General features: G+C 40.1%; 1 protein-coding gene across 1 annotated transcript; it reads right to left on the reverse strand.

Annotated features, from left to right (window-relative positions):
* Window positions 1-7,517: 7,517 nt before the first annotated feature.
* On the reverse strand, window positions 7,518-26,713 carry DCLRE1A (DNA cross-link repair 1A). The gene is made up of 9 exons (XM_068398865.1): window positions 25,834-26,713; window positions 22,674-24,242; window positions 20,636-20,769; window positions 19,345-19,463; window positions 17,494-17,637; window positions 16,426-16,571; window positions 15,216-15,370; window positions 8,959-9,100; window positions 7,518-8,305 (listed from the first exon to the last, which is right to left on the reverse strand). Exons 1-9 carry the CDS (start codon window positions 26,249-26,251, stop codon window positions 8,139-8,141), a joined length of 2,994 nt encoding a protein of 997 aa, XP_068254966.1. The 5' UTR covers window positions 26,252-26,713; the 3' UTR covers window positions 7,518-8,138.
* Window positions 26,714-26,862: the final 149 nt, after the last annotated feature.

Genomic DNA, 26,862 nt, shown 5'->3' on the forward strand with positions numbered 1-26,862 from the left:
CAGGGGCTAGAAAGAGTGTACTGAATCCTCAGCAGAAAGCCTTAACCACGGGGCCATCTACCTTCAGGTTTGGGGAGCTGACAATGTAATCTGAGACGCTCTGAGGGCTTTTTTGGTTTGTTTCCCAGGGATGAAGAGCCGTCCCATGTACGTGCCTCACTGTAGCCAGCCGCTTCCCTCCTGCAGGCGGGCCAGCAGGTCGCTGGGAGGAACTTGGAGCATGCCGGGCAGTTCCTAGAAATGCCACTGGAATTTCAAATGGTCCCTTTGGGTCCTTATCACTTTCTAATTTATTGCATCATTTAAAGAAAAGGAGAGGCCAGCCAAGGTTGATGCAAATCTTCCATTCAGCAGAAACACCTTAAGAGAAACCACGTCTCCGCACTGCAGCGGCGAGAATACTCTGCGGCCAGGAGCCCTTTGCTTGCTGCTAACAGCTGCTCACTGGCTCAGCCGTCCCACTTTCATCATACAGCAGGACCAGCTCTTCAGGCAGCACCAAGCCACTGTGGTGGGAGCAGGACTGGACTTGCAGCAGCAAGTGTCTGGCCATGTTGAGTTGTCCATCCTGGGGTGTCTGGGTCAATCTGTGCCTGAGAACTGGTTTCTTTTATAACTCAGCACTGGAGGGTGAAGAAGTTAAGCAGTTGGTGGGAACGCTAAGACCATGGCTATCAGTGGTGCTAATCTCATGTTTTAAAATGCTGAATGTTTGCTATTATTGTCATTCAAGAATTGCTCTAGTCGCAGGCTGTCGGCCCAGGGTTCTCTTCTCCAAAGAACTAAACACCTCCGTCACCAAAGCAAGCAAACCCTCTGCATGGGACCAGAGCTTCGGTCTGCAAGGTCTCCTTAGATTCCGCTTCCCAGTTTGGTTCAGTTCCTCCATCATGGTGAGGAAACAGGGTTGACAAGGCTGATTAAAGGAGGTGAGAGCCAAGAGCAAAGTCTGGTAAGCAGCTCCCAGGTGGCCAGAGAGCAGATGAGCTGCCCACACGCCTGCTCCTCCTTTGGCCCTGACACTTCCAGTGACAGAGACCATCAATGCTGATCGTGCCAGACAAACTGCATAACACTGTTTTAAGCATACATAATACCAGGCAGTGCTGTAGGATAATTATATGGTTTGTAATCAAGGCTAGCTGAAAATCTGAGACAGCTGCTGCCATGAACACTGCTGCCGCCTCTTTCAGCAGTGTTACTGTGAGTACAGATCGGCCAAATAGCTAGAGATGGAGACCGTCTTTCCCAGAAGCCCGCTTCTGTTGTAGCTCTGCTCTAGACAGCGTTTATCTGGAACCACCATGGTGTGGTGCAGGCCTGTCTCCAATGGCCCTGGGAAATGGAAAAACAACACACACACACACGCACACACACAAAATCAAAGCAAAAAGTATACTGACCTTTCTCCACATGGCAGAAGTTCCTTGTAAAAGTGAAATCCCCAAGCCCTTGCTTCAGAAAGGAAAAAGAAATCAATCTAAGCCTCCATCTCTTGTAATCCCAGAAGAAAAATGAGACAAGAGGAAAAAAACTTGGAAGAGCTAGAGCATATTGATTGGATGTGGTGGGGGAACGTAGTGACAAAAGGCTGAGGAAAAGGCTGAGGTACTCAATGCCTTCTTTGCCTCAGTCTTTAGCAGTAAGATGAGTTGTTCTGCAGGTACCCAGCCCCCTGAGCTGGACGACAGGGACAGGGAGCCGAATGAAGCCCCCATAATCTAAGAGGAAATGGTTAGCGAACTGCTACTCCACTTAGAGACACACAAGTCTAGAGGGCCGGATGGGATCCACCCAAGGGTACTGAAGGGAGCTGGCAGAAGTGCTCACCAAGCCACTTTCTGTCATTTATCAGCAGTCCTGGCTAACCAGGGAGGTCCTAGGGGACTGGAAATTAGCAAATGTGATGCCCATCTACAAGAAGGGCCGGAAGGAGGATCCGGGGAACTACAGGCCTGTCAGTCTGACCTCGGTGCCAGGGAAGGTTATGGAACAGATCATCTTGAGTGTCATCACATGGTACGTACAGGACAACCAGGCAAGCAGGCCCAGTCAGCATGGGTTTATGAAAGGCAAGTCCTGCTTGACTAACCTGATGACCTGCTTACTGGATGAGGGAAAGGCTGTGGATGTTGTGTACCTGGACTTTAGTAAAGCCTTTGACACCGTTTCCCACAGCATTCTCCTGGAGAAAATGGCTGCTCATGGCTTGGACAGCATATGCTTTGCTGGGTAAAAAAACTGGCTGGATGGCTGGGCCCAAAGAGTTGTGGTGAATGGAGTTAAATCCAGTTAGCGGCCGGTCACAAGTGGTGTTCCCCAGGGCTCAGTGTTGGGGCCAGTTCTCTTTAATACCTTTATCAATGATCTGGACGAGGGGATCAAGTGCACCCTCAGTAAGTTTGCAGACAACACCAAGTTGGGCAGGAGTGTTGATCTGCTGGAGGGTAGGAAGGCTCTGCAGAGGGATCTGGACGGGCTGGAGGAGGAGGCTGTCCTCAGCCTGGCTTTTCCAGTGTTGTGAGCCATCCTTCACCAAATGAGCGCAGGGGACAGCATCCCTGCTCCCCCCACCCCGTTAATCTGTTTGGGCAGTTTGGTAGTCAGTCAGTCAGTCAGTCATTACCTGACAAGCTGTCACTAAGCATACCACTGTCCTGCCACGCTTGTCTCTCTGCCTTTGTTGCTGCTTTGTCAAAAACAGAATACTTCTGTTTTATACGGCAGAAAACCAGGAACATGCACCCACTGCTGGAAACGTTTGTCAGGGCCCCAAGGGCACCAATAGTCCATACAGCCCTGCCCAGCTCCTGCAAGGCATCCCCCATGGCCCAGGACCCCATTTCTGCCCCCCAGCCCAGGGCTGTCGGTCGCTGGCCCAGCGATGCCGTGGGATGCCGCTCTCCCCTGACCGGCCATGGGCCCCGCTGCCACTCTCCCTGCAGAAGATCCAGGAGGAATGAGCTGTGCTGTGAGTGACCATGAAGGTGTTAGAACAAAAACAGGCTCCTGCTGCACTGCAGCGCTCAATTCCTCAGACGGTCGCTGGGTAGCAGCACAAAGAACTGCATTTCAGCTTTACCTCCCTTGTTCAGGCAATAGATGCAACCAAGAGCAGGGCAGAGAGCCAAGCAAATAACACAGCTTCAATAACAAGTGAAATCTAACCTGTGTTTCTCTGAGTGAGGAAGCCCTGCTGGGATCAGTGCCCCACTCCAGCTCTTCTCTAAAACAGGAGCTGAAAAGTGGACTAGATCCTGCTGCTGGCAGTGCTGCCTTTGAGGAGGTCTCTGCTAGGAACTGACAAATGACTGGAGCGATCAGAAAACATAAATATTGCTTCTCACAACAGAGTTCACTGAAATCACTGTCGCCCTGCGTGGAGGAAGGTGGTGGGCAGCTGGGAGGGGTGGGAGGCAGCGGGAGTAGGTACATGCAGAACCTCATGGCCAGCCCTGCTGAACTCAGCTCCGAAGTCACCCTTGTTCGCATTTGTGTCCTTACGTCACCTTTTCCTCGGGTGCACTGCTGGTATCTTTTTCCCCGAGATGTTGAATTTTTTTCCTCTTCCATCCTTAACAACCAATACAACATACAGAAGGAAAAGGGAATAAAGTTAAATTCAAATGCCAAATGTGAAAGCTTAGAGGTTTTAAAAACTGTTTGTTTTATGTAAGTACTTATTGGAAACTGGCACAAACAAGTCAGTATCTGTTCTGAGATACCAGAGCAGATGTGACAGAGTGGAAAAGTCTCTTCCCTGCCAAAGTATTTGCTGGAGATTTGATAACAAGGTGCCATTGTACAACAGTGGGTAAAGGTTCAGAGCTGAAAGGGGAAATAGAGAAGGTATCCAGGGGGTGCAGGGCTCTGCCTTTGTGGGCTACGGCTCCTCCACTGAAGCTCGCGCCTGCAGACAGTGGGTAGAGCTGGATTAGATTCAGTGGGGAGGCAGCTAGCTCTTCTCTCCCGTTTTCCTTATCTGCAAACAGTGACAGCCTGTCTTGTCCCTTCATTTCTGTTAGAGGGCTGTAAGCTCCTAGCTTTTCTATGCACTTCTGGGAAGAACATTAAATTCAGCGCTCCAAATGCACGTTTATAATCTGAACCAACATGTGAAACTTAAGTACAAGAGCTCCAATTTCTAATATTGGTACTGACAAACTTTCAAGGATTCCTGTGAATTTCATTCATCCCTGTCATATTCCCCCCTAGATACTAATACTGTGCGTTTTACAAATATTAATACTGTTCTGCAAACACAGCTGAGTTAGAATAGCAGATATCTAATACAATTTCAAATTGCATAATTTCACTATAAATCCTAAAGACATAGATCAGCCTGTGCCCCACCCTCCAAAGAAGCTTTTACCTGTTTTGATTCTGAAACGAGAAGCAGCTGGTTTTCTGTAGCTAAGGGAGGATGGGGAAGTTTGGGCTGCATTCTCTTGTTCTCAAAACTCACCTGCTTTTTGTGTCTTACCAAAGAACTCACCAAAAATTATTCAATAGACACAGAAAACACATCAAGGCACTAACTGCACCTTTAGCCTGACATGGTAACAAGTCTCCCACGTAATCCCCCTAAGTAGTCTTCAAATTCAAAACACAGTCTGTAAAAATCAATCCTCAATTGCTTGAGGATGTATCTGAAGTCACGCTATCTTAAAAAACAAACTTAAATGGCAATTTATCTTAATAGCCTTTGCTAAGCACATATAAGTAGACAGGTTTGATCAGATAAAAGAAATGCTTTAACCATCCCAATGACATCTCCGTTCCTTTCTCTGCTTCAAGTTACTATCGATTGTTATTTCATGTCAAGGTTTAAAAAGATACCTGGCACCCTGAAGCTCCCTTTAATCGCCCGTATGCTTTTATTTTGCAGTCTTCAGACTTGCCTTCCCAGAAGCCACCTCAGTGACCAGCGTGGGCCATGGGTGCATGCAGCTGCTTTCATTCATCGCAGCCAGCCTGAAACCCATTGCCTGAGTCAGCACAGCAAGTGAGCCACTTCCCCCCTCTCCCCTTTCCCCTCCCTCCACCCTTTTCTAACAGTGTTGCTTTTAGCTCATTTATCTGCCTATTGGGGCGATATGCAATCAGAGCAGGAGTCCTGATGGGAAATACAAAGTGATTCTTTAGAGTGGTTGGCTTTGAAAACCACTCCGGGCACTGATGAAGCGAGTGTTACAGCTGCCCCTTCCGTTTGCTGCCTTCTGCCCCGAGTCTGTCAGCACTAGACAAACTGGAAGAGCCTCTGCGATGTTCACAGGCCCATCTTGCTTTAGTAAAATCTGATTTTATTTGTGTCAGCATGTGACACTTGTTTGATGTGAAGGTAAGGAGACAGACTGATTCATCCATGCCCCTGTCAAGGGGACTCTGGTCTTGTCTTTTAACACAGAGACCAAAAATCCCAGTTTATTGACTTTGAAAAAGTGGTAAATTCGCTGTAGTTAGAGCCACCATTCTAAACCAAAATAACAAATGCTTTCACTCATGCATCTATAATGCCAACACTGCCAAAAGACTGAAAAAAACATTTACTCCTCCACTAGAAAAGTGGAGCCACTCCCTAATTAATTACACCTGCACAGTAACACTGAAATCAGGTTTATCATAGGTCTGTGCTCCCCAAAGGACTTAAGTTGCTGCCATCAGAGAGCTGTCCCTTGGAACAACCTAGACAAGGGAAGAGAAAATGTCCTGCTATAAAACTTCCCACAAAATTCTTGTTTAATTCAATGGTTTTCCACATCTGCTTATATGTCCTTTTTGGCAATTTAAGCAATCTAATCCTGTTATTAATCTTCTTCCTTTACAATAATGAGAACAAAAACAATAATTTCTTCCCGAGTTTGGATTCTGAAAAGACTTTTTTCCATATGAAGGAGGCCAAGTAACTGGGTAACATAGAGATCTCCTAACACAAAGGTGGATGAAATGCTGCAGAATTCAAGTCTGCCCACAAAAAACATCTGGTAGAAGTGCAAATACAAACCAGAAAGAGGGAGGAATGAAAGCAACTAGCAGGCTGACGCAGGAATACCTACAGCAGAGCAGACAACTGGAAACAGACCCTGGCACATAGAAACAAAAAAGAAACCCAGCAAAAAAGACATTCTGCTTTGCTGACTGAAGCGGGCCTATCACCATCTGTCCCAAATCAGGACAGCATTAACTGGGTCAGTCCAGTCAGTGTCTTCCAAGATACATCATTTTTGTGGTTAGTTTCAGAAATAAGTTTCCTTTTAAAAGAAAAAAAGCCCCAACCTTTCGTTCTGGGTAATAGGGTAGAAACTGATAGCACAAAGTAAAGAGCCACAGAGAAGCAGCAGGTGTCTTGCACCTACCAGCTGCAGTGTAACAGCATCAGCATGGGGAGAGCCCCCACACACACTCATTCTCAGTAGGAATATTCATTCTTGAAAATACAACTATGGAAGCAAGAGGATGTCAGAATTGTGATTAAGATTTTTGACTTTGGCGTGCTTACTCCAGCCCCTCGTACTTGGTGCAAAATCAGTCAGGAAAAAGACTTGGAAGGCCAAAAAACCATGCAAAATTCCTTAACGATTCAACTGCTAGAAGCACTTGCCTGCCAAACAGAATCCTCAAATTTGCTCCAACTCGTGCAAGGCATTAATTCAGATTCGGTATCTGCAAGGGCTGTAAAAGATACTTCTTCACACACCTACTCCAAAAAGGAGTGGAATCTTCGGAATGAGCATGCCAACCCAAGACAGTTAGCAGTTCTTGCGATAAGGAGAGCTATCATAATGCATTATACAAAATAAGAAAAAAATGCCATATTTCAGTGAATGTACTGAAAGAATTGTGAATCAGTATAAGAACTTTTTTCCATCAGTTTGACACAGTTATTTCTCTCAGAAGACAGAAATAAAACAAAGTTCACGTTACAGGGCTCGTCACTCAAAGACAAGGATCTGTTTGTATTTACACTGATCATTAAAGAAATGGTTTCGTGACAAAAAATGGCATTGAAGTTTTCCGACGAGCTGTTCTGGGGGGTTGGGGGATGATTCTTCATGCATGATGCAACTTTTGTAAGTCCTAGAAGTTTGGAATGGTTTTTATTTTAGTGCTTATAATTATACTAGCGTGCCTGCATGCAACCACTTACTTCAGTATCATAAATACCAAGCAGATACAGGAAAAGCAGCACTGATAATCTGGTAGGATTCGGGGGAAAAACTGCAAAATGAAACTTACCTTTCTGCTGCCAGTACTAATATTTGCCTTTCTTGCTTTTCCAGAATTCAAGTAACAAACCTGCACGTACAACCCTGCAAATCCAAATGCATTGTAGGAGACTGCACGGAGAGAAACCACTTCTGTGCTCTGACCCCACGCTGAGAATTTGCACTACCAGGATGCAAGAGCAATCTTATACAAGCAACATACACAAAACGTTCACCGAAGATATTACAGACAGGTTTCTCAGATTAGCAACTACGGTACTGAAAAGAAATGCATTTTGCTGAGAAAGAATACACAGGCTTCATGTAGGTTCTTTATTTAAAAAAAATTTAAAAAGAATCAGAAAGTCTTGAGCAGAATGTAGGTAGCAATGTCTTTTATACAATCATTCTCCAAAGCATGTGTGCTGCAAGAGCCCGAGACAATCCTCTCTCACGAGGTAAATTTTGATTACAAGTTTTAAATCACAATACCCAGCTCTGCCTCATGAAACGAGCTTCTCTGAAGCCAGAATTGACAGCATGTGACAAAAGCTTAGTATCATCTCATTTATTACAATAACTTCTTTTCAGAAATTATTAACCCGGAGGCAGTTTCTCCCCCAGCATTATACATCTGGGCATCTCCACAATCTGAGGAAAATTAAAAACGGGAAAAAAGGAGCAAGACAAAAATAACCTGAAATATGCATTTGCAAAGAAGTTACTAAGTTATGGGAAAAACAAGTAATAGGTACATGAGAAAGCAAGGTGCCTTTTTTTTTCTTCCTCCTCAAATTCAGCTTTCTCAGGAGAATGGCAGCTTAGTCCTTCCCAAAGAAAGCTCCGTGGAAAAAAGGAGTTAAATAAAACTCACAGGAACTCAGAGTTCCCACTCCAGCCTACCTCCTTTGAAATATACATTCTTCCTTATATTTATTTATGCCTACTGCCCTCAGTCATCCAGTCTCTAAAATGCTTCTCCATCAAGCTTCTGGCTCTCCAGTCACCAACATTTACAGTGGGGATGATTTTCTGTGGCTTCAGCCATTGAACAAACCGCTTCATTTCCAGGTAACTGCTGTGTTCACTGTAAGGAATCCCTGAAATGAAACAAATCACAGCGATCTGTCAGCCTACTTAGCTTCTTGCCAAAATACTTTTGCAAGCCTTCCAGCTAAGAATTACTTTAGACAATATTTTTTTTAAATTCATATTGGAGATCTAAAGTTTATAGCTAAGGTAAAATGAAAATCCAGATTTTCCTTCTGGAAAAATTACCTTGCATTACATTACCAGGTCATTCATCAGTGCAAACTGAGTGACACCAAGCATTTGGTTAAATGAATGTTAAAATTTTAAGAGATTCAACTTCACCCACCAATAAGAACTGAGAGGAAGTGGAACACCCACAGTCTCTCAAATAAGTGAAGTATGGAATGAAATCTTGGCTCTGGAACTGCACTGCGACCAGCATCAGTTGGGACAAGATTTCACCGCTGAAGTCTCTACATATATCAGATAAAAGCCTTTATTTGCAAGAGAGGGACAGGAGCAAAATGTACGTAAAAATCTGCATTTACAGTGTTCTCAATTACTCAGTTCACAGATCTCTCCTGGAGAGATCCATCTGTTGAGTTTCTCAACAAGTTATCAAAAAAAATCATTGGTTACAATGCACAGTAGGAGTTTCAAGAATAAAAATATGAAAAGCATCCACACAAAATTAAATGCACTGAATCTTTATCATTCATACCATATATGGTGATCTTTCCTCTTGTCTGAGGTTTGATATCCACCAGAGAAAGGCATGAATCAGAGTAGGTCCACCCAGTAGGTTTGAAAGCCAGAACTTGATCAAAATTCTCAGAAAACTTACTCAAGTGATCATGCAAGCTCTGTGAAAAGAACATAGCATATACTTAACCCCATTAAATAGCTCATTAGTCATTAGGTTGAAGATTTCACGATAAGAAACTTCAGACTAAATTTTATTTTCACGTTTTGATATGACCTTTTTTATTTTAAATACCATCTGCCTTGAAATTATTAATGATAAATATTTAATTTGCAGAGCACCTTGTACCTTAGGATCTCAGTTGCTTCATCTGAATAAGCACATATTAACAGCTACACACTACAGATCAGAACACATATGGCACAACCACACCTTCTTACAGATCTTGCTCCCCAAGTCATTCACTTCCTCCTCTCAGCTGAAGGTCAGCACTCTTGCAGATGAGTGGTGACAAAAGATGGTAAAAGCCTGCTTCAGTGCAAAATCATCTGGTAAATTTAAAGTGCTGACATCTGCTTATGCCCAGCAGCACTCAGAATTAAGTAAGCTACCCAAAAAATTGCAGCAAGCCAGCGCATGAGTTGAGTATTGCTCTAAGCGCTAAACCATGTTTTACCACATCTCCATTCATGATAGGAAGGAAACCACCTCATCTCTTCACTCTAAAAAAAATTAACTTGAAAAAGTTTCCAAGTTGGCTAAATTAGCCTTTGGTGTTGTTTAAGCTAGGATCGGGAAAAGGATGAGAGGGATGTATAAGGAATGTACAATCCTATTCCTGGATAAAGTGAAGTCAGTATTATTTCAAACCAAAAATAGAAAATCAGTTTCACGTGTCCTGTATAAAATCTTAAAGGCACATTCTCCATTTGAAAGCAGTACAAGATTATAGACTGCAAAATCGTAAACTTTCTATCAGCAGCAGAAGAGGAATACAAAATAAAAACTGACGAAAAAAAGGTAGGGAGAGGGGAATAGATAGGCTGTGATAGAACACCAACTAACCTGTCAGATACTTGAAAATTATTAAGCAGGGAAGCGGAAAGCTGCCTGTGACACTGCCACATTTAATAGCACCTTCAGTTCAATGTCCAGTAGTAACATACAGGATCCATCAAACTAGGCACATAAAAGAACAACAGAAAAAACCCTACAACACACGTTTCATTCAGCAACAGGAATTACGACTAGCTGCCATGAGTCTTAACACGCTGCAAATGTTGAGTCCTTACTAGATTAAAGATATAACTGTAGCAGTCTAATCCTCCTTCACACTTCATTGTAGGAAAATTAACATAGTTTAAGGTAATAATTCACATATTTGCTCCCCTTGCTTTAATGAAATCGAAATACAGTACTTCAAATACAATGATTATTACATTAAATAATGCTAATCTGCTTTCAAGTTTTGTTATAAATCAAGTGTGAAACATTCACATTAAGGGCACAATTTCAATCTCATAAAAAATTATTTGTGCATTTCAATCCCAGGCACTTTTGAAAATCTCACCTCAGTGCTAGTACAAGACATTACTGAGCTAAGCAACATAAGACGTGCACAGACCTGAAGACCCCAGTTGTCTCTAAGTCCTCTACTGCATATTCAAGTGGCAGAAGCTTCAATTTTTGACTGTTACAAAAAACTGTTTATTGCAAAAGAACCATGTGTTCATTTTAGAAGAGATGGCCTTTTTCCACAAAACATATTACCACAGCGTTTATTTATAACAAGTCCACTATAAACACACATTCCAATTTCTTCTTTTATTGCTTTAGCCAACACTGTTCTAAACTACCATTCTTTTAAAATGGAAAATATATTTCATTGCTAAATCAGCTTCCTTCAACCACCATGACAGCCTGTTATCTATAGTGTCGCTGAAGTCAGCGGTAGGTGCAAACAGATGCCATAAGTACGAGAAGACTCAAACATGATTAAATAGTTAATTTACAACCAGCCCTAACACTACTGAAACTCATTTGACTTATTCACAAAGAGATATTCATCAGTACATACAGCAATCTCTGTATTTTACTGAGTAAAAACAAGTATTGCAGTGAAGTACCATATCTACATCAAGCACACTTGCAATATTGCAGCAACTCATGTTTTATTTTAATAAATATTTTAATTTAAAAAATCACACATAAAAATTATGAGGCTTTTATTTTTTTAAATTAATGTAAATGTTATCAATTAAGAATATCCAGAACATCAGTCTAGAGCATGTCATCTCACTTCTGACCCAGACAGCACATGATGAAAGTTTGATATCAACTCCTAATAAACAAACTCCTCAAGAAAGCCAGAGCTATACATCGGAAAAAAACGCAAATGAACAAAAAGAACCCCACCCAATCCAACAGTAATACAACACCATAAAAAGCTTATTCCTCTGCCACTGTATTTTCAGTGCCTCCGATCCCCTATGGCTTCCTTCTAGTTTTACCCTTCAGACTTCACGCATCTTAGCCAAACACTCATTTCAAGTACTGGTTCTTTCCAAGGGGGCAGTCATAAGGCCTGGACTAAACACACCAAGTCTGGTGATATCTGGCCAGGTATTCAATATTATGAATGGGACTGCTTTCATCCTAACTACAGATCGAGACTATCTATATGAATTTATAAAGCAGAAAAGATATGCTTTCTTCTCAAATTTGAACTTGTTTCTTCAACAGATTTTTTGGGACAGTGATGCAACTCCTGATACAGCGATAAAAAAATCACCCAGAATTCAATATTTAAATATATGTTTGAAGATAAAAAGTGATGGAAAAAAGCCAGGTAGCACAGTTCTCCTCATTGTGGCTGCATTTGTATAGAAACATGCACATCTTGACACAGACAGCTCAAGCAGGAAAGGGAAACGCACCATGCATTATTGTCACCAAGTCTTTGGCCAAGCGAAAATCTAGGGTATAGCACATATCCTGAGGATGCTGTGGGCTTACAAAAATCCTCTTTCAACCTGTCAAAAAAACATTCACTGATCCACCTGCTTTTCATAGTGGATTTAACACAATTATGGTCACTATTCGTTTTTGTTTGCTTCAGTTCTAGGCAGCAGGTACCAATACTAGTCTTTAAACTCTGGCAACTACGGGAAAGACAGAGAGAGGTTTCTGGACTTTTCTAAGCGGCTGTGGCTTTTAGGTGAATGAAGCTCTCTGCTGAATCAATACAGTGTTTATAAATCATACGTGAACAGCTAAGCTAGTTGTTCACAAATAATAAAACAGCTGACTCCAAAATGAAAAAACATGCTTGATATTACTCCTGAAAATCAACATGGAGAAAAGCAGATTTCAGATAGCCCCAAAACTGGAATTAAACAGCTGGACAATGCCACCAAAAGGAAAAAAGTATCCACAACACAGAGACTGCAAAAATACTTCTAAAATTCCTGAATATGTATGTAAAAATATTCATTTTCTAAAAATAATTATAACATTCCCCAGCAATCTGGAGACTCAATGATCAGGAAAAAAAAGCCCCTGACCACAGCAAAAAGCCTGTGAAAAGGGAAGCATATGCAAGAGCATCTCAAAATGATGAACTCATTTCCTTTCTACTCAGGGTACAAAGTAAAGCTGCGGGCATCCAGATTTACTCTTGGGAGCAGCCAGCTATGGAAACGTGGAAGCTTTCTTTGGGCAAGTACAGTTTTATCAACAGTTGCCGCAAACTAGGCTTCAGTTGTCGTAAGCACATGTAGCTTATGCAGCTTTTTTTTGTTCTTTATCTAGAAACAGACTAGAGAAGTTTTTCAATAATAAAAGTCAGAATAATCATGTTACAGTTCTTAAAGACTATCAAGCCTGGAGCACAGACAAGTTTGTTTTTTTTCATTTAGGAAAGAGCATAACAAGTGAAAAAAAGGGTATAAAACTGGGGCTTCTAAAAGATAACTATAATACACCACCAGGCTATAAAATAGTTTGGCTATTAGCATTCTACCAGAAAGGCAACTGATGGACAAGATCACAGATGTACTCAGTTTACTAAATACGGACTGAATCTGAGCTTTTGACTGAGAACACTCTCATAAGGATTTCATGGATTTGTAGGTTCGCAGCTGTAACTACACGAGCAGGAAATTAGCCCAAATTAAGAAGCAGGATTGTGTTTTTAAGTAGGGCTAGGGATCAAATAAAACAGAAGAGAGACCCAGAAGATAACAAAGGCATTGGCATTCAGTGATGAGGATCACTAAAAAATTCTGGCTTTCCCAGTAATGAGCTAGTAATTCAGGACAAAACCTGTATAATCCAGAAGACAAAAACGTGCAACTGGAGATGATGACATCAAGATTTACATGATCTGTAAAAACATGATGATCTCATTCATCATTCTTTAACTAGAACGAGATTACAAGTGATCAGATAATTTATTCTTAAAAATATTGTCTTTTCTGAGGTCATGTTTACTGATTCTGCTGGAGCAGAAATAACATAAATGGTCATATGAACCCATCTGTAAGCATTTGACATTCTCCACATTTTGCTGATACTACATTCCACCTGGGCATTCATCTACCTACTGGCCTCATCAGATGTTTAGCACTCTGGAAGTCTACTTAGCATGCCTAACTTACATGGACACAAAATTACTAATAATAGCATGAGACCACATTCCAACAACTTCACACATGAAGTCAAAGCCCCGGTACGGAGGACAATGGCTGTTACACCAGGACTCTTGTCCACTAGCTCACTATGCCTTGAATCTTTCCTGGCCCTTTCCAGGGTCCAGGCATCGGTTCTGGCAGTCTAGAAACTCCTGTTCTCAGAGATAAGACCCTGCACATGATACAACTGCTTCTTCGTGAGAAGTAAGGCTGTCTAGACATCCTTGTGGTATAATCACACCCTCTGCCTGCAAGTCCAGCTACGTGAGTACACCATACACGCTGGGACACATGACAGCAGAATCACATAACAACACAAAAATCTGCAGAAGAAACTAAAATATATTACTGTGTAAGACAGCAAAACACATTAAAAATAAATCCATACACATTTCCATTACTCATTTTCTGCCCCACCATGGAAAAGATTATAGAACAACATTAAAACATTAAGATATTAAGTTCTATCTCCTGCAGCTCCCATCCAAATCTTTTTCTCCTTTTTAGGTCATCTCCGACCTTGACTGGCCTGCAGCTAAATACCATCCTGCTCTGAAGGATTTGCTTGAGATGGCACAGCAGGCCTGAAGCAAAGCAGGAAAATGAATCCAAGTCCGTAAGGCGTAAGCGACCATTGTTTTTCTTCCAGGTTACCTTTAATCTAGAGCCTGCTGCTCTGCCTTAATGCCATTCTGTATTTTGTAGTCTATTTAGAAAAACTCTCTTTCCCCCCAGGAATTAGTCACCTTTCCTAACTAAGAAATTCCCACAAAAACTCTCAACAACAAAAACCCACTGTCTCAAATCTCGACTGAAATGTGCATTTGAAGTCAACTTAAATGGACCAATGTCTTAAAATAAACTGTTTTACTTGCTTTTGCTACAAATATTAGAGAAGACCATGTGGAAAAACTAAAGCATGTGTATATATGAGGTGTCCTTCAATTCACTCAATGGGTATTTGTTCATGTGTGAGTTTTCATTGATTTTCAAGTGTTCTGATCTCCATGTAAACCTTCAGCACAGAACGAGAGAGAATATTCTTTTAAAAGACGAAAATATGATTATAAATACGTGGAAATTGAACTGAGAGGAACGTGGAGAAGCCTATTCCTTTTTTAACAAACACCAGACTGGAAGTTGGACATGTTCATAGGCTGTCTCAAAACAGAGATACTCACAGGCAGAAAATCCTTTGTCTTTTCCTACGTCACACCAGGTAAAAGACAGACTGAAAACAGGGACTCCATGTCACAACATATTAATTGCTAATAGGACAGATCCTGCAGTCATTACAGAAATCTACTTCAAAAAGGCCCACAAAGAGCAAGCCTTTGAACAAACCTCATCTTATCTTGTACAAGCACCTCACTGAAGTGAAATTACACTTTCTGTGTATCATGTTTGGAGACAGATATTAATGTTTAATTGCATTTCATTTCAATGTATTGCTACATGTCAAAACTTTACTAAATAAATATGATCTGACAAGAGGTTAAAAAGCACCAAACAACACTGGTTGGAAGAAGCCAGCAGTAAGATTAGCCAGCAGGCTAATCAACAGAGTGTATTTTCTGAACTTACCTTAAAATTGATTTGCATCATGGGAAGAACATGAAGCAAAGTACCATCCCAGTCCACACTGATGAGGGAATTAATAGCTGCTGACTCCAAGCACTGCAGTGTTTTGTACTTATCACGGGACATACTTGCTTTTGAGCCCAGAACTTCAGCAATTGCTTTAGGATAAATTGGGAAGAAATCAGATAAAGAAAATTATAAGAGTTCATTTTTTGCTTGTTTTGGAGATATTCCTAATTATTGCTCTGGATCATTTTTACTATTGAAAAAAAATCCATATTCAACAGGATACAGTGTTTCATATTCTAAAATTGAGAAACCTGCAATGGCTTTTAAAAAACTCTGGCTCCTACTTTTTAGCACTAGAATGGTGTGCGACAGTTGGAAAGAGGAGAATAGAAGTACATTGATAAGTTCTAAGTCATATTTCTTTGGTAGAATGTTACCGAGGTGAACTGGTATTTATTTCAAAGAAGACAGAAACACACGCAGTTTTTGGAATATGCGATGAACAGCCCACCTTAAAGACAGGCTAAATTTCAGTGAAAGCAAATCTTCTATTGATGACTTTAAATATACTCAAAAGCACAAATGGTTCACAGCTGCCTGCTCTAGAGTACACATTTGAGCAATCATGGTGGCTCCTAATGCTGTAACCGAGTGAAGCACAGCACACAAGATTTTCCTTAAGTCAGAAAAGATGTGTTTTAGTTTGGGGAATGCTTTGTTAAAATTGATTTCATTAAAACTGTTTACTATAAGTATTTAAGAAAATACATAATATAAATCTGGAAGGAAAAACTGTTAGCAAAATAGAAGTTTAAAAATAATTATATCCCATATATCTCATAATAATATGAGGTTATTAACACCAAAAATGTCATAAAGACCTCATTTATGTTTTTTTAATTGCCATTAGCAATTTTCTCACCACAATCAATTAAATAGGTTCATCCATTTAGTATCCAAATTGGCCTTCTGTATATTTGGGGGGTTTGTAAACATGGCAGAAAAATATTTCTTTCAGAAAGTTAAAACTTATTGATTAGAAAACTAAAATACTAGCAGTAGGATTATCAAATGTATTTAATTTCTTTACACAATATCTGACCATCAGGACTAAGTGACCCTTTACATCTTCAAGAAAAAGGCCTTTTAACACCAACTTAGATATTTATTTAGTTATTTGATCCAGTACATTTCTTTTACATACCTAAAAAAACTTTTTCTTTCCCAATGGCATAGGTGCCACAGACAACTAGAGTACGTGGGTTTAAAGTCACTGTCTCAAAGGCAGTATTGACAGCAAACTGGACGACCTCTTGTTGAGAAGGAAAAGTGTATTCAGGACTACAGTATCTGGGGCATGGAAACAAAATATACCGCTTTGTTACACAAGATAGAAGACATCTGAGTTTACCAAGGCGGCCCTCAAAACTGCATGCATACAATAACATAAGTAACGAAAAAGATGTTATCTTTCTATATAATTTCAGTCTACTTGAAATTATGTATTAGAAACCACTGAGTTGCCTAGATGAAATAGTTGCAATAAAATTTACATTGAGTATATCAGTCTTTTCCCTACAGCTATTCATTGTCTGACACTCACATTCAAGTCTGCAATTTTTTCTCTGTAAATACCAAGCGGTATTTCAAGCTAGATATTTGTATCACGTACTAATTACATCCTTATGTCTATTTTTTGTCATGCATACAAACCATAACATAAAGCATTATTCATTTGCAGAAACATATGGAACAGAAATAAAAGACTGCCTCTGGGCATTAGTCATCGTACACAGAGAAACAATTTTATATACATGAGTCAGAGAAAGGTCTAATGAAAACCGGGACAACTGATTTAACCATTTGGCATTCTTTCACTCTTTGAATTCCCCCACTCCCCTTTTCATAACAGAGTTGAATCCACTTAAGACCAGTGCTCCACGAACCTCTTGTTTTAGAGGTGAACACAATGTATAAATTTTGACATCCAGAATTTAGTACCACTTATAAACAATAAGGCCATCTCAGCAAATACTTTAGCATCTTTTCTACCACCCACTTTTATTCTCTCTCCTGTAACAGCATAAGAGATGAACAAGTTAGATATACACGGAATTTCGATAAATATCTGATTTTATACAATGCTAAATAGAGATAACAAGTGTTAGAATTGTCATTTATGCTTACATTTATTTCGTTCCTATAATCTTACCATAGTCATACTACACTGAAAAGATGGTTATATTAAAAAAAAAAATTAAACACAACTTACGTTGTATCAAGGTAAAGGGTGTGGACTTGTTGATCAATCAAAGCAGGGTAGCGCTCCATAGAAGGGTCTGCCCTGAAGTCTCCCGTGTGCAAAATAACACTTCCACTCGGTAGACAGAAAAGGATCATTGTTGCGCCTGGACAACTGAAACAAACAAACAAAAACGCCATACAAATTATGTTAGTTCTCTACACTGATAAACTGCCCTATGAGATACACCACCCTTCAGTAGCAGGAAGATGTGCAGAACAGCTTTTTAAATCACAGCCTAATTTAGCTAGAAATTCACGATTTCTAAAGGAATTCTAAAGCTAACCTTATGGCCATAGACAATGTAGGCTGGAGTTCTCAGCTGAGATGGAGGGAAGCAAAAAACCACACCAACAGTAAAGTAATCAAGCATTAACTGCCTTTTTCAGATGCTCTGTCTTCTTCTAGGTATGACAGAGATGCTGCCTCAGTTGCAATCTCTGAGGTTCTATTACTTGATTTAAAGGGGAAACAGCACACCAAAGAGAAGCCGCATTCAGGAGAAACAATATTGTATTATTGCAGATGCATCTTCATTCCTGCAGGACTTACTGAAGCATTTCCTTTTAAATTTTATTTGCAGATTTTAAACATTATCCTCCATCCAGAATTCCCTGGTTATAAATACAATTCTCTTATTGGCCACAGCGAATCCATTGCACCTTCTGCAGTTCCTCACCAAAGCTGTCTGAAGGGCAAGTGCTCAGACTGGAAAACCAGAGTGGAACAATTTCAGACATGAATCATCTGTAAACGGTAAATGAAATCTCAAAAAAAAGGAAAAACTGGCATCAATCAGAGCTAAAATGACAGAATTGGTGAACTCTCCAAAAAGCTGAACTTTGTACCTAAGGTTTATATGCCTTTTAAATTGAAGCAGGGGATCAGAGAGACAAACAGGAAAAATGAGAAGTGTCCAAATTACATAAGCAATAAGGCTTCCTTCATTCCCAGAAAGGGTTCTCAAAGGACTTCATGGAATCTTATCTCTCCAACTATAAACAAATCCTAAGATAAGTAATATTCAAACCAGCTGTGACACAGTGCTGTGTTTCAATATATACTTCAGGGAAAGGACTTTTCCTCTAGCCCATAGCCAAATAAGGTACCAACAGGCAGAACAGCAAGAGCACAGAGCTGGAAGTCAGGTGCTACTGAACTTTCAATCCAGCATTACCACACAGTGCCAGTGTAACATTGGACAAAAATCTCACCCTTTATCACCGAATCCAGTAGAAGTCTTGTTGCACATTTCAACAGGCTTTTCTTTAAAGTTCAGTTTTCAAAATGTTGGCTAGGTTTCGTTTCTCCCGGGATCCAAAGTACCACATTTTTCTTTAGCTGAAGATTTTACTACCTTCAGTTGAAGCTACAGAAATCTAACATCTCTGATAATCAAATCTAGGATGTTCCCAACTAGACACCAAAAACTAAAGTGTCCAGACCACTAGAAAAATCACTCAACGTCTCAACAAGCTTAAAAATTATGGAGCTATGTGTGGTTAACACTATGTATTCATTACAACCAAAAAATAAAGTTAAGCTAAAATTATCAAAAAAGCCTGAATTTCATTTTCAAAAATAATTCACCTATTTCAAAAGCTAACTACTTGAAAGAAATTTAGGCTCCTACATGCCTAATTCACTTCTGAAGTGAAAACGCATGTTACTAAGCCAACTCAGGAATGTGAAGTATTTTCACCCTTATATTTTCAGATCCACCGAAACCTAAAAATCATGAAAACAAACTGTATCTGTATAGCTATTTATCTTTAATACTCTATACATACAAATATCCCACAACAAATGCATGACACATACTGATTGGCATCGAGCAACAATACTTTGATCCCATTCACTATACATTCTGTATCCATTGGCAGCACGTGGATGTACTCCTCTTTGACTCGAAGTTTGCTCTTCACCAGGTTGCCAGTTATCTGTAACAGGGAAAGGATTTAATATGGAATAGAAACAAAATCTAAAAAAAGCCTTTGTTTATTTTAGAAACAAAGGCTCTCAAAGCCAGACTGTCTGGCTTAGAGAGAAACTATGAGATCCTGGGTATAATCAAGCCTTCAGTAGCATTTCACCTCTCAAAAAGCAAACTGAAAAAAAGCTGTCTTAAATAAGCAAACTTTTAAAAGCCTGTCAACAGGTTATGGACTGGAATCAGGGAGGAGGCAAACAAGGGGGAATAACATCTGTTACAGATTGCCAAGTCAAGAAGAGGAGGTGGGCAAAGCCTTCTTTAAGCAACTGAAGAAATTTCTACGTCACAGACCCTGGATCTTATCATGAAGAACTGCAGTCACCCCAATACCCACTGGAAGGGCAACATGGGACACAAGCATTCCAGACTTCCAGAGTAAATCAGAAATATATTTGTGATGCAGGTTCTGGATGGGTTGATTAGGCAAGGTGCCCTACCATGTTATCAGTAAAGAAGAGATGGCTGGACATCTGATAGCTAATGGCAGTCTTGGCCATTCAGCAGCCTGAAGCACAGGACACACAGGATGAGGCTAAAACAACTCCATTTACTGAATGTGGAGAAGAGATGGCTGAAGTGGAATCTAATTTCAGATGTCCATCACTTGAATAGAGTTAAAGAGAAGATGGAGCCAGAGTCTTCTCCATGATGCACACAAAAAGAACAAGCTACAGTCTGAAGTTGCAAAAAGGGACATTTCAATTGTATATTAGGAAAAAATTTCATCAGAGTGGGTAAGCACTGCAGCAGGTTGCGAGGAGATGTAGTGGAATCTCTATTTTCAGACAAAATCTGACCGACAAAGGCTCTCTGAAGTCTGATCTAACTTTGAAGTTAGACCCTCATTGCGCAGGAGATTGGACTATACGACCTCTAAAGATCCTTTTAAACTTGAATTTTTTCATGGTATCTAGACAGGGAAGTTTCACAAATCTTCTTCATCGGTCAAATTAGGGTAAACATTTCTTACAAGTGAAACCCAGATTCCCCCATCCATATCCACTGTGCCTAATCAACCCAACGATGGAACCTCTGATCTTCTATTTACTTTTATCAGTATAAAAGCGGTTATAGTTGCATATGGATTTGATAATATCTAGCAGTCTTGGAAAACCTTACCTTATTACAGTAGATTGGAAACATGAAGTTTTTTGTTAGTCCACAATAGTGATCAGAATGAAAATGAGTAAGGAAATAAGCTGTGCAGCCTTCAATTTCTCCATACTGGAAGGCATCAACTGTAAAACCAGTTCCTACAGCAAAAAGAGAAGAGAAGCCAGTCAGTAAACATGCATAGTTCAGAACTAGTTTCTAATTAGATGTTCCTTTTGTTATTTTTTCTTTCACATTAAGAGGTAATACAGTTACACTGCATTCAGTTGAAGGAGCCATTTAAAGATGAGCACAGTTTGAGTATAATTCAACAGTCACAAAAAAGATTTTCACTTACTAAAATAAAAATTTAACAAAGTGTCCACACACAAATAGTTTCACAGGCCTCCAGAATATCTGTTCTTCAGCTGCCATCCTACACAGATGGCAACTGGTTAAGCAAATAGAACACCTTTATCGCCATTCAGCTGATATTTTTGAAAGTTCACATGGATTAAAATCTAATACTAACGTCTTAACACAAAATAAATCAGGTAACTATAGCTTAACAAAACACATTTTGCAATCAAACTGCAATTTTTCAATTATTCTACATTTCATATTCCTCTTAAAACATGCTACCATATAATTATTAAGCAAGCAATCTGGGATCTTTGAATATACCTGCCAAGATGAAACGTGACTGATTTCCTATTGTATGCTTTCAGTGAGAGTGAGGTGCTGTTTGTATAAAGATGTTGCATAAAGACAGCTGTATAGGAGATGGTCCTTTCCTCTGCAAATATATTTTTTTAAAATGCAAACATACTGACAAATGGTCCTTTCACATTGGGTTATACTTTCTTAAAACCACCAAAGAGCGCGTAGAGCTAATTCATCTGGTGGCACTCAAATATTTTTCATTTTATATTATGCAAATTTCCCAGATCTTCTAGGAGAACTAGAAATAGTTCTACTTACTTAAGGCTAGAACTTCAAGTATTTGCAACTCCAAAAAAGCATAGCAGTCTGCTAATGAAAAATCACAAACCAAAAAATCCCCAAGTGTTTGAGAGGTACCAGACTCAAAACTTCAGGGAGGCTGAATTATACTGATAAATATGTATCATTAGCAACATAGAAAATACAGTCAAATATACTTCAAATGTAGTAACAAAAATAGAACAAGATAATAACAAAGCAACTTTAATATTGCATTGTAGGCATAGGAGTCGGCTCTTCAAATTTATAATATATGGAAAATTCTCTAAGCCTGTGGAACCCATGATACTGGTGTAGCCCCACAAAGACTTACAGACCAGTCTTCAAGCAGGAGCTTGGCACTTAGGATCACTAATATATTTCTATTTGGCTTCCTCAAATAACTACCTAAGACTGAGACGGTCCTTTAGTCGTAAACAGAACCGTGAGGATCTGAAGCTTTTTAAGCCGCTGAGCCATCATCCTGTAATTTATGTAATTGCTTGAGGAGATTCTGAGAAACTCTTGGCTGTTTCCTAACTAAACTCTTCTGCTTGGTTTTCATTTCTTTGTTTTCACAATTGTAGTAAATTATATTTCTAATACTATTGAATTTCAAATGCAAAATTAAACTCAATTCTTTTAACTTAGTGTAGGGAAATAATTGCTATTGACAGCCCTATTTTCAGGCACAACTGAAGCGATGTAAAAGATTAAATTCAGGAATTAGGAGTGAATATTAGCAAGGGATATATTCAAAAATATTTAAGAAAGTAGATCCATCTTTCAATACTGCTTAGGTTTTTTGGTCTGTCAAAAACATTCAGAAGTCAGTCCTTTAACTAATTTCCCTGAGGTAACTATTTCACTATTTTCAGCCATTGCTGACTCTGGTTCTGGAATCACCTTCTTTTGGAGATCTGCACCTACACAGGATTTTATCAACTTAAATAAAGGAAAGAAAATTCATTATGAGCTGCAGTCTAAATGATTATGAAGAATACTGAAGCCTAAAATTAGGAAAAAAAATGCAACACTCAAGCCAAAATTAGTTAACCTCTACAAAAAGCAAGTTACCTCTCACCTGGTATTTTCTTGTAGAAAGGGCAGTGTTTTTTTCTTATTCCTTCACCTGTAGTAGATAATTCTTTAAATTTTTTTCTCCACCTTTGTTGGCCACCAGAACTTACAGCTGCAAAGGCTCCATTTTTACTTGAACTTTCTATAACTGCTTCTACATCTTCCACAGACCCTTCAGCTTTTCTTTTTTGCTGTCTGGACCTCTTTCCATTGGGAGTTGCTGAACTTGGTATCTGCTTTCCCTCACTCAAACACGTCTCTCCTTTGCTTTCCTCTTTTACTTTGGGTTTTAACCCAAAGAAAACACCAATGTCCATTTGTTTGAGTTCTTTGGCAGAACTCAATCTGGCATTCATACTAGCTAAAGAAAGAGATGGTACAGTTTTAGAGATGGGGCTGGGAAAGCACAGAGCAGCTGTATTAAGATTTCCTTCTTCCTCCACCACTGACTGCAAACTCTCCTGGCGAGCTGTTTTTCCAATTGCATTGGCAGTCATTTTATCTGTATTAGTTAAAGTGTTGCTTGGGTCCCTCAAAACATTACTTTTCTGTGTCAGAAGAGACCCAGCCTCTTCTCTGACTAGCAGCGATGATGTCTCAGTAAAACTCACACAAGCAGAATCCAAAGCACAAGTACCAGGATCCTCTGACCCTGCGTTACCTGCTTCAGCAGCAGAGGAAATCAATTCTGGCTGTTCAGCCTCCTCGCAATTAAAAGGAAAAGAGGATCTACTGGCTAGCACCTCTTGCTGATGCTGATTATCTACACATGTTGAATTACAGAACTTGCTGTTCATGTGACCCCGAGAAACAGTTTTTACACTACCATCTAGATGGTTCAATGTATTTACTTCCTCACAGCGTTTTTTTTTAACTATGCAATTTCCCATTTTGGTATGCTCACACTGAGGCTTCTGCTGTATGAAAAGTCCATCAAATGTTTTAAACACCACAGAATTAGATTCTTCATCTTCAAAGTTCTCAACTTTGAATAACTTATTTTGTGATATTTTTACTTTCTTCTCCTCTTCCTCAGTTTCCTCTTCACTTTCCTCAAAAGTACTCAGTGGAGAATAAGAAATTTCACAGTCACTGAAGTCTGCTTTTGACTGTAGTAGACTTGGCTGACTTGTATCTTTCCGACTACACTGATCTTGTCCTGTTCCACTTTCTTGAGAGGATACAAAGTCATAAAATTCAAATTTACAAGTGTTATCTGTGGTTTGTGTAAGCTGACATGTCTGTTGAGGCTTTTGAACATCTGTAAAAGAGGAAGTACTTTCACTGGTTATATTTAGAGACTTCATTTGCAGTGAACTCTGTACCATCAATGTACAGTCATCATTCGGGACATTTTTTACATTATTAGACGGTTTCTCATTCTGTGAAATTTCCTCTACAAGACTTCGTGAACAGCTGGGCTTTGCAGTAGAATATGTCATCTTCCCCTCCAAAGTGGTTGCTGAAGACTTTACAAGATAATCTCCTGCCCTGCTTGCTGCAAGTAGAAAATGGCTATAGCGCTTGTAGTGGGATGGAATGGTGGAAGTGCACAGTAAACCATCAGAACACTCTATGAAAAGAGTTAAACAGAGGAGTAATGTTAGTATCTTTGCAAAAATAGTTGGCATAATTATTAAAATAAAAATCACACATTACACAATTTAAAAGCTTTTTCTTATAAATGCAGCTATTGAAGGACAGATGGCACAAGTAAAAAGTAATTTTCAAGCTGCCAAGACCTCCTGCCCTGAGCTGGCTAGAAATGAGAATGCTTCCAACCTAAAACCAAACAGCTGCTGCTAATAGAGCACTATGCCTGAATTAATACAGCCCTCTAACAACAAGAGTACTTAACTGTGTTTCAATGCCGTGCTAATGTAATCACATGGCTTCTAGTTTAGAATTGTCTCACGTGCAAGCAATGACCTCAGAGCAGTAGCACCAGAAAAGGCCAGTAGACATGTTTCAAAATAAACCAAATCTCCGTTCTGAATCAACCTGAAATTCCACTTCAAATTGTCTGCTGGGTTACACATTAAATTAAAAAAACAAAAAAAAGTCATGTATTTCCTTATGTGAAAAAAGTATTCAGGACTGAGATGCCAGCAAAAAAAACTGTGGCTGTTCCCTAAACTTTTTGTTGAGAGTTTGCTAGCCTAACTTTTGAGGATTATAAGGTGGACACGTAAATCAATCAGAAGGGTTTTTCATCTGTTAGTTATTGGAGTAAGAGATGGAAATTAAGTGTTAACACATCTGACTTAAGTTAAAACCACTGCCAAAATCGGGATTAAAGGACTCACATTTCATTGTTCTGAAGAAGAAACTTCAAGGAAAGTTACAAAGATATAAAAAGGAACGTGACTGCGTTATCTAAAGCAGCCTTTACTCAAGTTTTTCAAAAGTTATGAAGTGTATTAAGAACATGAGTTGGATACCTGGATCTTTTCAGACATGGTACTTCCCCACATGAAACTAGGAATTGGAATGAGTCAGTTTTATTCCTCTCGTACAGAACTCAAAACAAAACTGTGTTGTCTTATGATACAGGAATTTTCATGTATAATTCTGTATAAAATTTCTGAAGCATACTGGACCAAAGGCTAACATTTCAAGTAAATTAGCATAACAGACTGATTTCAGCTTCAAACTGTCCTGTACCTCTGTCTCTGACAGAGACAACTGGACAAATCACACAGAAACATGGATACAGGATAATAAAATCCATACCTAAGGAGAAAGAAATTCGGTGTCAAAAGTAGCAGCCTCTTAACTGAAGGAGGTTTTTTTTTTCCTGACATTGACTTAGTAATTGAAACAGGTTCCATTATTTCAGAACGGTAAATATGCACCTTCAATTTCTTTAATAAACTACTAAAACTGGAGCTTGATAAACAACCATGAATCTTTATCACTACTCTACAAAGTTTTGAGATTAGATTGTGAGATGAGATTTTCATGTCAGATTTCCATGTTCTTCACAAAGAACTAAAAATCTCATACAAAAATAATGCTGATGAATGATCAGTAATAACATTCTAAAAATCATGCCAACTACCATCTTAGATGTTGAACTAAATATGAAAAACAAAGTTTACGGCAACATTATGTGAGAAGCCTTTAACTTTTCTCCGAAGGCTTTTTTCTTACTCTATTCATACCTTTTTCAATGGATCCTGGAGTATCCAAACATTCAGCGACATGCCATCGAGGTGTCTGGACCAACAGCAAAGAGAAAGGCATCTGGCAGCTCGGACAGTATCCATCATAAATGGGCTTTGCATTTTGTGAGCTCTGTTCCGTCAGGCTACCCACGCTTTCCTGGGAGTGCACACTACTGTCGTCTTTACATTGATCTACATCCTGGTTTGGCCTTGATCCCTGCTCGGTTTTCTGAAGCTTATCAGTTTTTTCTACAGATTTTTTTTTATTTCTATTTCTCTTTCTTTTTGGCCTGCACTTGCCATCACTTACTTTCTGCACAGGTGTAGAGATGCTCTCTGAATTACTCTGATGCTTTTGCCTCCTAATGGATTTGTACTCCCAAATGTCCTCTTCCAATAAAGCATCTTCAGACATGGCAACACATGAAATAGTCTCCTTTCTTTTAACCAACAGTTCACAAATCTACCTCTCCTTCCGCTAGTAAGTTTTCTCTTCCCTCCCCCCTTTGCTATCTGAAGAAAAGCACCTGAACTCCATTTTAAAAAAGCAACACTGGGCCACAAACCAAACAGCAGCCCGTGATGGGACAGAAGCATGGTGGATCCTATCCTAAAAATAATTTAATGAGCGTCTCTTTGAATATTTGTAATTACTCCTGTTAAACAAAACCCGAGTCTGTAAGATGCAGAAAGACTTGCAGGGTGAGCCATTTCCTCCAGCTCCCCCTCGTAAGCACCCAACCCGGCCTCGGAAGGTGAAGCCCAGCCAGCCCGCTCCCCTGCCTGCCACCCCGCTACCCCCAAGAGTTCAGCGACGGGATCGCTGCCGGGAGTCACCGCACGGCCAAGGCCGACACCGGCACAGCGCTGCCGGGAGGCCCTGCGCGTAGGTCCCGCCGCGGGCACCGAGGGCGGCTGCCCCCCCGCAGCCCCCCGCCGCGGGCACCGAGGGCGGCTGCCTCCCCGCAGCCCCCCGCCGCGGGCACCGAGGGCGGCTGCCTCCCCGCCGCGGGCACCGAGGGCGGC

This window comes from Nyctibius grandis, chromosome 4 (assembly GCF_013368605.1).
Source record: "Nyctibius grandis isolate bNycGra1 chromosome 4, bNycGra1.pri, whole genome shotgun sequence".
NCBI lineage: Eukaryota > Metazoa > Chordata > Aves > Nyctibiiformes > Nyctibiidae > Nyctibius > Nyctibius grandis.